Source organism: Scardinius erythrophthalmus (genome assembly GCF_964197995.2).
Source record: "Scardinius erythrophthalmus genome assembly, chromosome: 2".
In the NCBI taxonomy this organism is placed as follows: domain Eukaryota; kingdom Metazoa; phylum Chordata; class Actinopteri; order Cypriniformes; family Leuciscidae; genus Scardinius; species Scardinius erythrophthalmus.
In genome coordinates, this window is record NC_138222.1 from 1175643 (window position 1) to 1192318 (window position 16676).

At 40.6% G+C, this 16676-nt stretch overlaps 2 protein-coding genes across 2 annotated transcripts in view; both read left to right on the plus strand.

Moving 5' to 3' along the window:
• Nucleotides 1–1611: 1611 nt before the first annotated feature.
• On the plus strand, nt 1612–8952 carry penkb (proenkephalin b). The gene is made up of 3 exons (XM_081347455.1): nt 1612–1664; nt 1814–1954; nt 7156–8952. Exons 1-3 carry the CDS (start codon nt 1659–1661, stop codon nt 7618–7620), a joined length of 612 nt encoding a protein of 203 aa, XP_081203581.1. The 5' UTR covers nt 1612–1658; the 3' UTR covers nt 7621–8952.
• Nucleotides 8953–11511: 2559 nt separating this feature from the next.
• Nucleotides 11512–16676, plus strand: part of sdr16c5b (short chain dehydrogenase/reductase family 16C, member 5b) — a 55809-nt gene continuing 50644 nt past the window's right edge. Inside the window, exons 1-4 of the mRNA XM_081359360.1 lie at nt 11512–11647; nt 11726–12063; nt 12689–12820; nt 12907–13006. Coding sequence (XP_081215486.1) covers nt 11743–12063; nt 12689–12820; nt 12907–13006 — 553 coding nt within the window. The 5' untranslated portion in view covers nt 11512–11647; nt 11726–11742. The remainder of the gene's footprint in view (nt 11648–11725; nt 12064–12688; nt 12821–12906; nt 13007–16676) is intronic.

Genomic DNA, 16676 nt, shown 5'->3' on the forward strand with positions numbered 1-16676 from the left:
AGCGCATGATGTAATAAGCCTCATGCAGATGCATCCGCACGTGGCACACATCCGCCGGCAGAGAGTGCATTTTGCGTGGAGAACTCCCAGGCACGAAATGCAGCTCGCGTGTCCATCGGCCTCGTGCAGCTTACCTCCGCACGTGGCACAAGATGAACCAGGCATATTAGAAACATTAATTGCTAGTAAAAGGATATGTATCGTCGTCGTCGCCGGATAGCCACAGGTGAGACGGCGTCAGGGGAAAACGGCAGAAAGGGCGTAGTCCGCTGAAATAGATGCTCGCTCAGGCTGAAGGGCTTGTTCAACGGCGAAGCTCAGTAAAACAGTCAGAGACATGAAGTTGTCGCTGAAGGAGTGATATCTGCTATAATGGCGAATTCGGGGCTCTGATATAGACTAAGGCCACGCCCCCTTTGGGAGCTCTGACGTGCAATGATGCTCATTGGTAGCCTGTCAGAGGCGCCGGCGCCATTGGTTTAAGCAGTTGCTGCAGCACAGCCTATGAGCGAGCCAGACGCTCAGTGTGCTAGCTGTGCAGCTGCAAATGCGTTTTACATAAAAGCTTCAGTAAATCGAGGAAAAGGAGTTTCCCCACTGCGTATAGCTACGCAATACGAAGTGACCGTTCGAAAGGGAACAACGGTCTTTCGAATCGGCTTTGGCCATGACTCTGGAGGACTTGGAGTTAAGTTTTTCTTTGAGAAAAGAGCAAAGAACGGCACTTAAGTCATTCTTAAAAAAAGGAAGATGTGTTCGTCGGTTTGCCGGCCAGATATATGGCAAAAGTTGAATCTATCAACTAGCTCCGCTAGGGAAAACGCTCTGGTTGGTTGAAGCGCTGTCCTATTGCGTGCAGAGGGAATTTGAAAGACAGCCGTTTATCCCGCCCCTCGGATTGAGCCGTGACTATGGTGAGTTTCCAGACCATCTTGATGTAGGTCTGGCTTGCCAGGCTAATTAAATGGAGTTAAATATTGTAATTAATTAAAAGATGATCAACAATATGTAACTTGAGAGAAGTATCATTTTCCCCACTTGAGCTCCTTCCCCAAAATGTGTTATTATAGTTTATGAGTTAAATTAAGATCAGAACACATTTTCTTATGAGTAGCCTAAATCAGATATAAGAGTTTACATTACAAACGTTCTTGTGTAGATTCAAGAACAATCTGGTTTACAAGCAAATCCATTGAAATAAACCACATTGTACATGCATGATAATCTAGAAAAACACCATAAGGATTTACAGTTACCAGAATACTGCATATATATATTAATCAGAAATATCTCTCATATAACAGATCATCATACAGGCCTTATAAAAGCCACTTATACAAACAGTGTGAAACTCACACAGCAAATTGTTAATTTTATTGCAAAATGATGTTACATGTCAGTCAGGAACTAGCCTATATCACTTATAGTTTCACTTAATTAATTCGCTTACTTTATTGTGCAGCGCACGATCCCATCGCCCCGCCCCTTTACTCTCTCTCTCTCTCTCTCTCTCTCTCTCTCTCTCTCTCTCTCTCTCTCTCTCTCTCTCTCTCTCTCTCTCTCTCTCTCTCTCTCTCTATAACTCTAATAGTAACGCATTCTTGTGTCTTTAGTACTGAGAGACTTTACACGCACAGACAGGAGTAAGTGGCGCAGTGATGAAGGTCAGTAAAACTGCTCATCTTGGTGTTTTCCAGTGATATTCTGAATTGTTAATCGCTTAATGTTGTTTGAGGGTTTTTTACGGCACAAACTTGAATTAATGCATAGATAGAAAGCGTTGTAAGAGAGTGTTCTGTGTGTTTTCCTGAAGACTCTGACAGTTCCCGTGAGCTCCAGGTGCACGCGTCTGATGCTGTGCGCGTGCCTGATGCTGTGCGCGTGCCTGGCCGTGCGCGCGGACTGCGGTGGAAACTGCGCGTTCTGTTCGCGGCAACTCAACATAAACTCGATAGTAAGTGTTTATACACACACAGAGTAACATCAGCTGTAGAGGAAAACGCGATGAAAGGACAGACTAGGCTACTTGTTTAAGTGTAAAATATACATAGCTAAAGTACTACTTTTTTTTAATAGGCTAAGCAATTATTTTCTTAATGTTACATCTGCTTAAAACAAATAAACGATTTCATTAATTCTTGCAATTCTCTGGAGCTAATACATTTTGTAACTCGCTATCATTATTAAAAGTATTTATCATATGGCTTGACGGCAGAAGTCGGTAGTTTTCATAATAAAAAACTATAGGTTATATTCATGTTTGTATAGTCCAGTAATCTAAACGGCTGAGCCTGAAGCTTCACTTACATAAACAGCCGAGATCGTGACGAACTGTGTGAGAGTGTGTGTGAGAGTGTGTGTGAGATTAACCTTCCCATGACAATGTGTTAATATTCAACAATGGGTGTAATAATGATGGCGTGTGATCGAGTAATTAGCAGAATCTGATGTACAGATATTAAACAGAAGAGATGACACAGTTTCCTCCTGAATAAACACTATTGTTGTAGAACATTAGCAGGAAAACGAATGTAAAACAGGACTGGGTTATCGCTGTTTTTGGGTTATCTTAAATTACTTCTTTTTTTTTAAATAATGTTTCAGCCTTCAGTCTTTTGATATAAATCATGTAAAGTATATTGTGCTATAGATAATGCTTACAAACATATAATCAAAACTAAAGATGTCAGCAATGATAATAATTCACCTGATAAATAAATAAATAAAACTTTGAAATGATTTATTCAACCTCATGTGTTTCACGTTCTTTATGCTGTTATTTATTTTATTCATTGACACACACACACACACACACACACACACACACTTCAGATCTGTCGAACTCCAACAAGGATTTTGTTTTGTCGGATCTTGGTTTGATCTGACATTGTTGTGGAAATGGGAGTGACAATAATGGCATATTTATCATTTTTGGTTGAATGACGTGTTCATGCTGTCAGCTTAGCAACATGCCAGAGAATTGAATTACACACTTGTGATGTATGTGTGTGTGTGTGTGTGTGTGTGTGTGTGTGTGTGTGTGTGTGTGTGTGTGTGTGTGTGTGTGTGTGTGTGTGTGTGTGTGTGTGTGTGTGTGTGTGTGTGTGTCCTGTTCTTTGTGCTCTTGTTCTGTCGTTAATGTTTAGTTTGTAGGTCCTGTTTTCCTGGTTTTCCTGAATGTGTGTGTTAGTGTTTGTTCTTTAACCCAGTGTGTATTTAAGCGTTGTTCGTGTGTGATGCGACTCATGTCTGCTACTGACTGTGCGATTTTTCGGCAATCCGGATCATTACTAATCACACTGTACGACATGCATCTATAACCTGGCTACATGTGATGATGACGTGCACGCGCGCAGTTGTGATGTAGTGTAGTAGTAGTTAAAGAAGAGTGATGCACACAGTAAGCAAAGCAGCAAATGTTGGTTCTTGTGCTTAACTTTGGATGCAACGGAGGATTTGCCACTTTTCTTCTCCTATACTTCCAAACGAATTCCCTGTAAATGAACGAACCCGTTCATCCGCGAGTCTCCGCAGACTGCGCGCGCACATCCACAAACTGACGAGGCGTTTATACTTGACGCGCTCGTCGTTGTACTATTCTGTGAAACGACAGGGGGCGACTCGAGTAATTGTCCTCTAAACCATCAGGAATCAGCGGTGAGAAGAAGAAAGCTATACACGTGACAATGTTTATTTTAGTACACACCACCATCAATACCACACTACAAAAAGAACCTTGTAAAACCCAGTAAACCCTGAGATCATTACTCGTGACAATAAAACAAAATATATGGATATGAGAATGTGTATACAACATAACTAAATAACATTTTTATTAAACATGGACCTGTATTTTCATTAAAAATACTTTTTATGCTATTGTATGCTAATTTTTTTAAATGTAAGCAACTAATTTAGACGTGCAAACTGGGTGCCGGTGTGGTGAGAAGTTCGAAGTCGTTCATCTTCGGATGCGGCACCGTGCACGTTGTTACAAAAAATGTTGCGCACTCCGCCAGGCGAAATTGGGTCTTGCGAACCCAACACGCACGACCGCCCACACCGCAATGACGTCATTTTTGCCGCGCACACCTTCGCGCTCGAGAGGATGCGTCGAGTATAAACCTAGCTTAAGGCTGATTTATACTTCTGCCTCGTTGTCCGCGTTGACGCGCATGCAGAGGGAGCGTGTGAAACCTGAGGGAGCGGTCCTAGCAGACCAATCACAGCGCTTGCGTCCGCGTAGAGTTGACGCGTTGTTACATTTTTGGAGAGGTGCACGTCAGGGTACGCCGAAGGGTACGCGCGCTACACACAGCCTACGACGGAGCTACGGCGTGAGTTCGACGCAGAAGTATAATGAGGCCTTTAAACCTAGCTTCACTCGCACATGCGCTGTTGTACGCGACCCGCGGATGCTCCTGATGACGAAGATTACGTCACGCGGACGGCCGAAGTGGGCTTCATAAAGCTGTGTGTGTGAGATAGAGTATACTTAGGCCTTATAGCAACTTCTACCCGACAGTCAAAGCGGCGTTATGTCACGAAAGTGTGGAAGACGGAGAGTGTTTAGGGTGCCATTCGGAACAGGGCCTTTTAAGCCCAAAGTACACTTTGGCTTTCCGCGTTCGGCGGCGGTCTCCACACTCATCCGCGGACATCCAAGTGCAACACACATTTTGTGTCCGCGTGAATGGTGCAAGTGACTTGAGCGCTTGAAAACTATAAGTACACTAGATAGTGCGCACTAGGGCTGCCCCCTAATAGAAGAGGTTTTGTCAAACAAACTTTTTATAAGTTGGTGCATCTATCCATCATAAAAGTGCATCTATTCATGATAAAAGTGCATCTATCCATCATAAAAGTGCATCTGTCCATCATAAAAGTGCATCTATCCATCATAAAAGTGCATCTATCCATCATAAAAGTGCATCTGTCCATCTATCATCATAAAAGTGCATCTGTCCATCATAAAAGTGCATCTATCCATCATAAAAGTGCATCTGTCCATCATAAAAGTGCATCTGTCAATCATAAAAGTGCATCTATCCATCATAAAAGTGCATCTGTCCATCATAAAAGTGCATCTATCCATCATAAAAGTGCATCTGTCCATCATAAAAGTGCATCTGTCCATCATAAAAGTGCATCTATCCATCATAAAAGTGCATCTATCCATCATAAAAGTGCATCTGTCCATCTATCATCATAAAAGTGCATCTGTCCATCATAAAAGTGCATCTATCCATCATAAAAGTGCATCTATCCATCATAAAAGTGCATCTATCCATCATAAAAGTGCATCTGTCCATCTATCATCATAAAAGTGCATCTGTCCATCATAAAAGTGCATCTATCCATCATAAAAGAGCATCTATCCATTATAAAAGTGCATCTATCATCATAAAAGTGCATCTGTCCATCATAAAAGTGCATCTATCATCATAAAAGTGCATCTATCCATCATAAAAGTGCATCTGTCCATCTATCATCATAAAAGTGCATCTGTCCATCATAAAAGTGCATCTATCCATCATAAAAGAGCATCTATCCATCATAAAAGTGCATCTATCCATCATAAAAGAGCATCTATCATCATAAAAATGCATCTATCCATCATAAAAGTGCATCTATCCATCATAAAAGTGCATCTGTCCATCATAAAAGTGCATCTATCCATCATAAAAGTGCATCTATCCATCATAAAAGTGCATCTATCCATCATAAAAGTGCATCTGTCCATCATAAAAGTGCATCTATCATCATAAAAGTGCATCTGTCCATCATAAAAGTGCATCTATCATCATAAAAGTGCATCTATCATCATAAAAGTGCATCTGTCCATCATAAAAGTGCATCTATCATCATAAAAGTGCATCTATCCATCATAAAAGTGCATCTATCCATTATAAAAGTGCATCTATCATCATAAAAGTGCATCAGTCCATCATAAAAGTGCATCTGTCCATCATAAAAGTGCATCTATCCATCATAAAAGTGCATCTGTCCATCATAAAAGTGCATCTATCCATCATAAAAGTGCATCTATCCATCATAAAAGTGCATCTGTCCATCATAAAAGTGCATCTATCCATCATAAAAGTGCATCTGTCCATCATAAAAGTGCATCTATCCATCATAAAAGTGCATCTATCCATCATAAAAGTGCATCTGTCCATCATAAAAGTGCATCTATCCATCATAAAAGTGCATCTATCCATCATAAAAGTGCATCCATCATAAAAGTGCATCTATCCATCATAAAAGTGCATCTATCCATCATAAAAGTGCATCTATCCATCATAAAAGTGCATCTATCCATTATAAAAGTGCATCTGTCCATCATAAAAGTGCATCTATCCATTATAAAAGTGCATCTATCCATCATAAAAGTGCATCTATCCATCATAAAAGTGCATCTATCCATCATAAAAGTGCATCTATCCATTATAAAAGTGCATCTGTCCATCATAAAAGTGCATGATTAAAGGGGGGGGGGGGGGTTAATAAAGGCCTTCTGAAGCAAAGCCATGCGTTTGTGTAAGAAAATAAAGTAAAATAACTAGCTTCCGGCTAAATGAACATACGGATTCGACTTAAGTTTAAGCACAACTTATGCGAGTAATGCGACGAACTGCTAATAATTACGTAGGCTGCCATAAAAATATCATAAAATCCCCTAAAAATACTAAATATTAAATAAAAAACATTATCAAACTAAAATATATAGTACATTCATTTCATTGAAATAACAAAATTAATTTCGGTCACTGACTCTTCACTCCAGGAATCCGCAACCAGATCCAGATCCTTCCACCAAACGTTACAGTAATGATTTGTGTGTGTGTGTGTGTGTGTGTCTGTGTGTGTGTGTGTGTGTGTGTGTGTTGGAGAGAGTACTGTATTGGTGTACTTTGTTAAAATGTCACTCTGTATTAGTGTTTCCATGGTTTCCCACAAGCTTAGCTCAACCTTTACACCTACTCATCCCTCTATCACCCAAAACACACGCGCTCATTTGCATATTTATATATGTATATAGGCTGAGGTGGTGGGGGGGGGGGTGTGTGTGATGGAGCCACTGTTTCAGATCCTCACTTTAGGGGCCAATTAATTTCTCTGACTGTTGTGTTTCTCACTGACTGTCTTTCCCAGGAGTGTGTGTCGGAGTGTGAGGAGCGCATGACTTCAGGAAACTCCTGGAGTTTGTGCAAACGCTTCATGCTGAGAGATGATAACACTCCTGGATCCGCTGAAAATGAACACTTGGAGGCGCAACAACATCATGTGGACAGAAGATATGGAGGCTTTATGAAGCGTTATGGGGGATTCATGAAGAAAACAGCGGAGTTCTACGGGATGGAGCCGGAAAAGGCAATCCTGAGCAATGATGAAGCTGAAACGCTGACTGATGAAGACGAGGGGATAGAGAAGCGTTACGGGGGGTTTATGAAGAGGGGTGGAGGGGGAAAAGAGTTACACAAGCGTTACGGGGGGTTCATGAGGCGTGTCGGGGAACCGCAGTGGATGAAACGCTTCTTAAAACGCTCCCGAGAGGAGCACGAGGATGGACATTTATCAGGGATGGAAAAGAGGTACGGTGGATTCATGGGGTTTTAAGAGCCCTGGTCCACTTTCCCTCGAGGAAACATGTTTAAAGGGATAGTTCACCCAAAACTGAACATTAGCCCATGATTTACTCTCCCTCAACTCATCCTAGGTGTGTATGACACTCTTCTTTTAGACGAACACAATCAGAGTTATATTAAAAAGTGTCCTGGCTCTTCCAAGCTAGTCCATAAAAGTCCATCCATCCATCATAAGTCCATCCATCCATCATAAGTCCATCCATCCATCATAAGTCCATCCATCCATCATAAGTCCATCCGTCCATCCATCCATCATAAGTCCATCCATCCATCTTTTATGGACTTCAAAACAGAAACAGCCATTCACTGCCATTATAAAGCTTGGAAGAGCGGGGACATTTTTTAATATAACTCAGATTGTGTTCGTCTGAGAGTAGAATGTCATAAACACCTAGAGCCATAATGTAGCGTGAGCACAACACACACACACACTTTGCTTCTCTCATCTACACACAGACACATCAGTTCTCATTTTTAGAAAACCATACATTATTACAAGGAAAAATATTACCACACGAGGGAAATCATTGTTGTGTCCATGAAGATGTGAAAAAATAGGCATAAATCTAGCTTACACATTTACCCAAATTATCATACGCCTGTTTAACTGAAGCTAATCTGTGTGTGTTTCTCCATCCCCAATGTCACTCTCTGTGTGTTACGGCCCTGACGAGAGCGTCGGTCTCCTCGGCTGTGAACCGCTCCTGGCAAATCCGCCGTTATAATAGCAATCCGCCATGGAACAAGCGCGCCTGCTCTTAAAGGGAATGTGAGATGATGCTCTGATTGGTTTATTTCACGTTACGCCCAAACCACACCTATGAGTAATGAAGCGACTTCAGACCAACACATTTTAGATTTGCGTCAAGAGTCGTTTATCCCGCCGGTATAATAGCAACAGCGCCCGAGACCCGCCCATAAAGTTACTTGCGTTTCGCATTTGATACTTGCGTTTCAGATCGTTAAAATAGGGCCCTTAGGACGACTTCAGGGAGAGTAAATCAGGGGCTAATGTTCATTTTTGGGTGAACTATCCCTTTAAAATGTGTTCATGATGTTTTAATAAAGTGTTTGCTGTGTCCTTGTTGTGTTAATGTGATTTAGTGTGAATAAGACCGTCTTAAAAGTACACCTGAGTTCACCAGTCCATGTAAGATTTTAATAACTAATACTGTACAACAACCGGGCCTTTTTAATCAACTCTACAGATCAGGTCTGCATGAAACATTCGTTCACTGGAGAAACTGGAGAAAATATGACAGACTGAATCTTGTCATTTGCTTGAATAAACTGCTCGAAACTGCTGCAGAATGTGTGTGTGTTGAATAGAAATCATCCGTCTCTGGTGTAAATCCAGCGTTTAATGTTGTTCTGGTGTTTTTAATCTGTTGTTCTGGTGTTTTTAATCTGCTTTAAGACAAACCATGTGTAAGTTCATAAGTCGACAGCATTGCTGAGTATTTCCTCCTTAAAACTGCAGTGAACCAAAGACAGCCTCAAAAACACGCTTTGAAATCGCTGGTGTTTCTGACGTCACAAACTACCTTGTAACCAATCAGATCAACGTGTGATCTCTGGAGGCGGGGCTCATTTGCATATTCATAGAACTGCGTAAAAGAAATGAGGTGAGGGTGTTGAGTTACAGTCAAGATATTTTAAGCCATGAAGAATTTATTTTCAATTTTCAAGTAAAAAACGTTTAAATATGTCCTTTTGGTGATTAAAGTTTTAAGTTTTAAGGAAATAATTATTGACTACAGGGAGATTTTAAGACGTTTGAGCCTCAGCAGCCTTTTGTGGATCAAGTAGGCTACATTTATATAAAAGTATAGTTGGATTGCATGGTTCATGATGTAAAGCACTTCTACTATCATGAAACTCATTCAATCAAGGCAAGTGCAGGATTTGAATGCAGGAACGTATTCTCATGGAAACTTGATCTCTCATAGAAGATCAGGCTTTATCATACAGCTTTAATGTGGGAACGTGCAACTAAAACCTGCAGTCGACATCTCGTGTGTTTTACACATCGCATATCCACCTTTGATCTATAGCGCAACCTTAACCCTACAACTGCTAAATCAAGTCTAATGTCTGTTTGGTAACACTTTATTTTACAGTGTCCTTGTTATATATGTTACATATAACCATAACAGTAAATTATGCATACACTGAAAAAAATGATTCGTTGAATTTAATCAATTTTTTTATCGTAAGTGGTTGCACACAATTGATTTTACCTCCATTTAAACAAATGCATTAAGTTGAAATAAAATGGATTAAGTTCAACTAAATGCATTTGTTTAAATGTAGGTAAAATCAATTGTGTGCAACCACTTACGATATATATTTTTTTTTAATAAATTCAACGAATCATTTTACATGCAACTAAACCTCAACCAAACCCTACACTAACCCTAGAGTAATAACATGTAGTTTATTAATATTACTCAGTACTTAAATATATAATTACACTGTAATAATGACACCCAATAATAATGTGTAACCGACTTTATTTCAGTGTCTTTGTAACACGTTACATGTGTTTACTGTATAATAATTAACTACATGTAGGGTTCGGGTTAGTTTAGGGTTAGTTGCATGTAACGAAGCACAATTTATAGTAATTACTACAGTAAATATATGTAATAAGTGTAAGAAAGACACTGTAAAATAAAGTGTTTTATCAAGAATAACTATATCAGCATGATAACATTGTTTATTCACGCGCTGTTATGTTTTTATCATTCATCCACCGGCAAACAAGTTTTCCTCCGCTATTCTTACAGTTTATGACTATTGTTGCCATTATAGTTATATTATAAACGGGGTCGGGGAAAGTTATTAAAATAATGGATTACAATATTGCGTTACTCCATAAAAATGTTACTAGTTGCAATAGTTACTTTTAGGGAAAGTAATGCGCTACTTTTTATCACCTGTTTTTAATAACAAAAAAAGCACAAAAGTTGTAGCGATGTTCATCAAAAGTCATTCCTATGGCTGACTGGGATCATCGAAGGTCAAAAGCAAAAGCATTGGTTAATAAAGTGAGATTAAATGCATAAAGTACATTGTTTAAGATAATAATTGCAGGTTTGCATAATATTCTGAGTTTGCATTTTATTGTTTTTATTCATTTTGATGAATACTGAATGTGTTTTTGTGCATAAGAGTCCACATTTAGTCCAGAACTATAATATGATTAATGTTCAGACTCACGATTCTCTCAGGAGAGCCTTCAGTCATTACATGGGAAAGGTTTTGAAAAAGTAACTCAGATATTTTGTAAATGCATTACTTTATTATAGTTAACTGAAAAAAGGAATATGATTACGTAACTTGCTTTAACACTGGTTTACCATCTAGACAATGCTGCCGTAAAAAATCTTTCGGTAACACTTTATTTTAGGGTGTCATTGTTACAGTGTAATTAGCCTATATATTTAAGTACTGAGTAATATTAATAAACAACATGTACTTACTCTAGGGTTAGGGTAGGATTTGGGTGAGGTTTAGTTGCATGTAATTATGCATAATTTACTGTGGTAAGTAGGCCTATGTCAAATATATAACACGGACACAGTAAAATAAAGTGTTACCAAAAGATGTCATGTCCAAAATAAGGGCCCTTGAACACAAGCTTCATCCGTGAGCTCCTTTAACCTCGTGTTCGTGTAGCCTAAATATAAGCATAAATGTTCTGAGCTCCACCTATTAATAATGTCCCACCATAATGAAACGAGCTGCTCTTTATGAAGAGACTGAAGGCTAATGATAAAGAGACTGTTTGTCTCCTTTGCGCGCGTCAGTTCGCGGGCGTCAAACGGTTAAACCGAAGCCGCGCCCACTGCATCCCGTTAGGACTCGGAGATGAACTTTGTCTTCGGCAAACACGGAGTCATAACCGGACCCCGGAGCGAAGGTCGAGCACAGACACACTCGGTGAAAGGCGAGATGAACGGGGCGAACCTGCAGTCGTATCAGTGACGAGAGAGGTGAGGCACCGGCTGTGGCGCACGGATATACCCGATTATTATACTGAATAAAGTTGACTGAACCCTTTCGCCTCCAAGATCTATTCGCCATCATCATGAACTTCCTCCTGGAGACTCTCCAGGTGCTCTTCTTGTCGCTGGTCTACACGTTAGAGGCGCTGGTTCGGTTGTTTGTCCCGGTTCGACGGAAGAGCGTGTCCGGGGAGCTCGTGCTCGTGACCGGCGCGGGCAGCGGGATCGGGCGGCTCATGGCGATGGAGTTCGCGCGATTGGACGCGCGCCTGGTGCTGTGGGACATCAACGAGAACGCGCTCAAAGAGACCGCGCGCGCGATCAAAGAGGAGCTCGGGGCGCGCGCATACACGTACACCTGCGACTGCAGCGAGCGCGAGGAGGTGTACAGGACCGCGAACCAGGTGTGTGTGTGTTTTTAGGGAACAAATAGGGAAAGAAAATATACAGTGTAATTTAAAATAAATAAATAATAATAATATATATATATAAAAAGAAAGAAAATAATAATAATAATAATAATAATAAAAAAACAACAGGTATGAAATCATCATATAAATAGCATAAAAGCTTCACATTATGTTTAAGGTATTTCCCCATAATCAAACAAAGATTAACAATAAAGGCCACATTTGGTGGTAATCTTCGTCTATTAAAATAAAAAAAATACACCCAGGTGTAATACAGCACACTGGTGCACGTCATCACGATGACGTCAGTATAGCTGTCGGTTACCCGCATACGGTGTTTTAAATCGCATCAACATTTGTAATGACCATAAACATTATGACTTTTACTGTCTTTCTTTCGCTCACATGTTTATTTTCAGTTGCTACACCGTAAATGTTTTTTATCACACAACTTTGACTTGTTTCAGCTTAATATTATTCATTAGTAGCCTAATGGTAAAAAAAATTAAATGACTAAATTCTTTGACACTTAAAACTTTAAGGAAACTTTAAGTAAACATTTTTAACAGGCTAATAAGAAGAAGAAGTGTAAGTCACGACTTGTTCCGTTTGTTTTAAGGTGAAGCGTGAGGTTGGTGACGTCACAATTTTGATAAATAATGCAGGAATTGTTACTGGGAAGAAGTTCATGGATTCTCCTGATGCGCTGGTGGAGAAGACTATGGAGGTCAACAGCCTAGCACACTTCTGGGTATCTATCTATCTATCTATCTAGACAACTATCTGTCTGTCTATCTATCTGTCTGTCTGATCCTGATCGTCTGTCTCTCCTCTCAGATGTATAAGGCGTTCCTGCCGGCTATGATTGCTGGTAATCGAGGTCATCTGGTCAGTATAGCGAGTTCTGCTGGACTCATCGGAGTAAATGGACTGGCAGGTACAGTAGATCTTCTCAGTTTAACACTAATATCTCTCAGGAGGAAGTATGTATTTCCCACTACATGTCCTCAGATTACTGTGCGAGTAAATTTGTGCCGTCCTCAGATTACTGTGCGAGTAAATTTGTGATGTCCTCAGATTACTGTGCGACTGTGCGAGTAAGTTTGTGATGTCCTCAGATTACTGTGCGAGTAAGTTTGTGATGTCCTCAGATTACTGTGCGAGTAAGTTTGTGATGTCCTCAGATTACTGTGCGAGTAAATTTGTGATGTCCTCAGATTACTGTGCGAGTAAGTTTGTGATGTCCTCAGATTACTGTGCGAGTAAATTTGTGCTGTCCTCAGATTACTGAGCGAGTAAATTTGTGATGTCCTCAGATTACTGTGCGAGTAAGTTTGTGATGTCCTCAGATTACTGTGCGAGTAAATTTGTGATGTCCTCAGATTACTGTGCGAGTAAGTTTGTGCTGTCCTCAGATTACTGTGCGAGTAAATTTGTGCTGTCCTCAGATTACTGTGCGAGTAAATTTGTGATGTCCTCAGATTACTGTGCGAGTAAGTTTGTGCTGTCCTCAGATTACTGTGCGAGTAAATTTGTGATGTCCTCAGATTACTGTGCGACTGTGCGAGTAAGTTTGTGATGTCCTCAGATTACTGTGCGAGTAAGTTTGTGATGTCCTTAGATTACTGTGCGAGTAAGTTTGTGATGTCCTCAGATTACTGTGCGAGTAAATTTGTGATGTCCTCAGATTACTGTGCGAGTAAATTTGTGATGTCCTCAGATTACTGTGCGAGTAAGTTTGTGCTGTCCTCAGATTACTGTGCGAGTAAATTTGTGATGTCCTCAGATTACTGTGCGACTGTGCGAGTAAGTTTGTGATGTCCTCAGATTACTGTGCGAGTAAGTTTGTGATGTCCTCAGATTACTGTGCGAGTAAGTTTGTGATGTCCTCAGATTACTGTGCGAGTAAATTTGTGATGTCCTCAGATTACTGTGCGACTGTGCGAGTAAGTTTGTGATGTCCTCAGATTACTGTGCAAGTAAATTTGTGCTGTCCTCAGATTACTGAGCGAGTAAATTTGTGCTGTCCTCAGATTACTGTGCGAGTAAATTTGTGATGTCCTCAGATTACTGTGCGAGTAAGTTTGTGATGTCCTCAGATTACTGTGCGACTGTGCGAGTAAGTTTGTAATGTCCTCAGATTACTGTGTGAGTAAGTTTGTGCCGTCCTCAGATTACTGTGCGAGTAAGTTTGTGCCGTCCTCAGATTACTGTGCGAGTAAATTTGTGATGTCCTCAGATTACTGTGCGAGTAAGTTTGTGATGTCCTCAGATTACTGTGCGAGTAAATTTGTGATGTCCTCAGATTACTGTGCGACTGTGCGAGTAAGTTTGTGATGTCCTCAGATTACTGTGTGAGTAAGTTTGTGCCGTCCTCAGATTACTGTGCGAGTAAGTTTGTGATGTCCTCAGATTAATGAGCGAGTAAATTTGTGATGTCCTCAGATTACTGTGCGAGTAAGTTTGTGATGTCCTCAGATTACTGTGCGAGTAAATTTGTGCTGTCCTCAGATTACTGAGCGAGTAAATTTGTGATGTCCTCAGATTACTGTGCGAGTAAGTTTGTGATGTCCTCAGATTACTGTGCGAGTAAATTTGTGCTGTCCTCAGATTACTGAGCGAGTAAATTTGTGATGTCCTCAGATTACTGTGCGAGTAAGTTTGTGATGTCCTCAGATTATTGTGCGAGTAAGTTTGTGATGTCCTCAGATTACTGTGTGAGTAAATTTGTGATGTCCTCAGATTACTGTGCGAGTAAATTTGTGATGTCCTCAGATTACTGTGCGAGTAAGTTTGTGCCATCCTCAGATTACTGTGCAAGTAAGTTTGTGCCGTCCTCAGATTACTGTGCGAGTAAATTTGTGATGTCCTCAGATTACTGTGCGAGTAAGTTTGTAATGTCCTCAGATTACTGTGCGAGTAAGTTTGTGATGTCCTCAGATTACTGTGCGAGTAAGTTTGTGCTGTCCTCAGATTACTGTGCGAGTAAATTTGTGATGTCCTCAGATTACTGTGCGAGTAAGTTTGTGATGTCCTCAGATTACTGTGCGAGTAAGTTTTTGCTGTCCTCAGATTACTGTGCGAGTAAATTTGTGATGTCCTCAGATTACTGTGCGAGTAAGTTTGTGATGTCCTCAGATTACTGAGCGAGTAAATTTGTGATGTCCTCAGATTACTGAGCGAGTAAATTTGTGATGTCCTCAGATTACTGTGCGAGTAAATTTGTGATGTCCTCAGATTACTGTGCGAGTAAGTTTGTGATGTCCTCAGATTACTGTGCGAGTAAGTTTGTGCTGTCCTCAGATTACTGTGCGAGTAAGTTTGTGCTGTCCTCAGATTACTGTGCGAGTAAGTTTGTGATGTCCTCAGATTACTGTGCGAGTAAGTTTGTGCCGTCCTCAGATTACTGTGCGAGTAAGTTTGTGCCATCCTCAGATTACTGTGTGAGTAAGTTTGTGCCGTCCTCAGATTACTGTGCGAGTAAATTTGTGCCGTCCTCAGATTACTGTGCGAGTAAATTTGTGATGTCCTCAGATTACTGTGCGAGTAAATTTGTGATGTCCTCAGATTACTGTGCGAGTAAGTTTGTGATGTCCTCAGATTACTGTGCGAGTAAGTTTGTGATGTCCTCAGATTACTGAGCGAGTAAATTTGTGATGTCCTCAGATTACTGTGCGAGTAAGTTTGTGATGTCCTCAGATTACTGTGCGAGTAAGTTTGTGATGTCCTCAGATTACTGTGCGAGTAAATTTGTGATGTCCTCAGATTACTGTGTGAGTAAGTTTGTGCCGTCCTCAGATTACTGAGCGAGTAAATTTGTGATGTCCTCAGATTACTGTGCGAGTAAGTTTGTGATATCCTCAGATTACTGTGCGAGTAAGTTTGTGATGTCCTCAGATTACTGTGCGAGTAAGTTTGTGATGTCCTCAGATTACTGTGCGAGTAAGTTTGTGATGTCCTCAGATTACTGAGCGAGTAAATTTGTGCTGTCCTCAGATTACTGAGCGAGTAAATTTGTGATGTCCTCAGATTACTGTGCGAGTAAGTTTGTGATGTCCTCAGATTACTGTGCGAGTAAATTTGTGATGTCCTCAGATTACTGTGCGAGTAAGTTTGTGCCATCCTCAGATTACTGTGCGAGTAAGTTTGTGATGTCCTCAGATTACTGTGCGAGTAAATTTGTGATGTCCTCAGATTACTGAGCGAGTAAATTTGTGATGTCCTCAGATTACTGAGCGAGTAAATTTGTGATGTCCTCAGATTACTGTGCGAGTAAGTTTGTGCCGTCCTCAGATTACTGTGCGAGTAAGTTTGTGCCATCCTCAGATTACTGTGTGAGTAAGTTTGTGCCGTCCTCAGATTACTGTGCGAGTAAATTTGTGCCGTCCTCAGATTACTGTGCGAGTAAGTTTGTGATGTCCTCAGATTACTGTGCGAGTAAATTTGTGATGTCCTCAGATTACTGTGCGAGTAAGTTTGTGCCATCCTCAGATTACTGTGCGAGTAAGTTTGTGCTGTCCTCAGATTACTGTGCGAGTAAATTTGTGATGTCCTCAGATTACTGTGCGAGTAAATTTGTGATGTCCTCAGATTACTGTGCGAGTAAA

Bases quoted from the DNA above. Each gene is read 5' to 3' on its own strand.
- penkb (XM_081347455.1), top strand. The intron at 1,955-7,155 runs GTAAGTGTTTAT...TGTCTTTCCCAG, and splicing joins AACTCAACATAAACTCGATA to GAGTGTGTGTCGGAGTGTGA.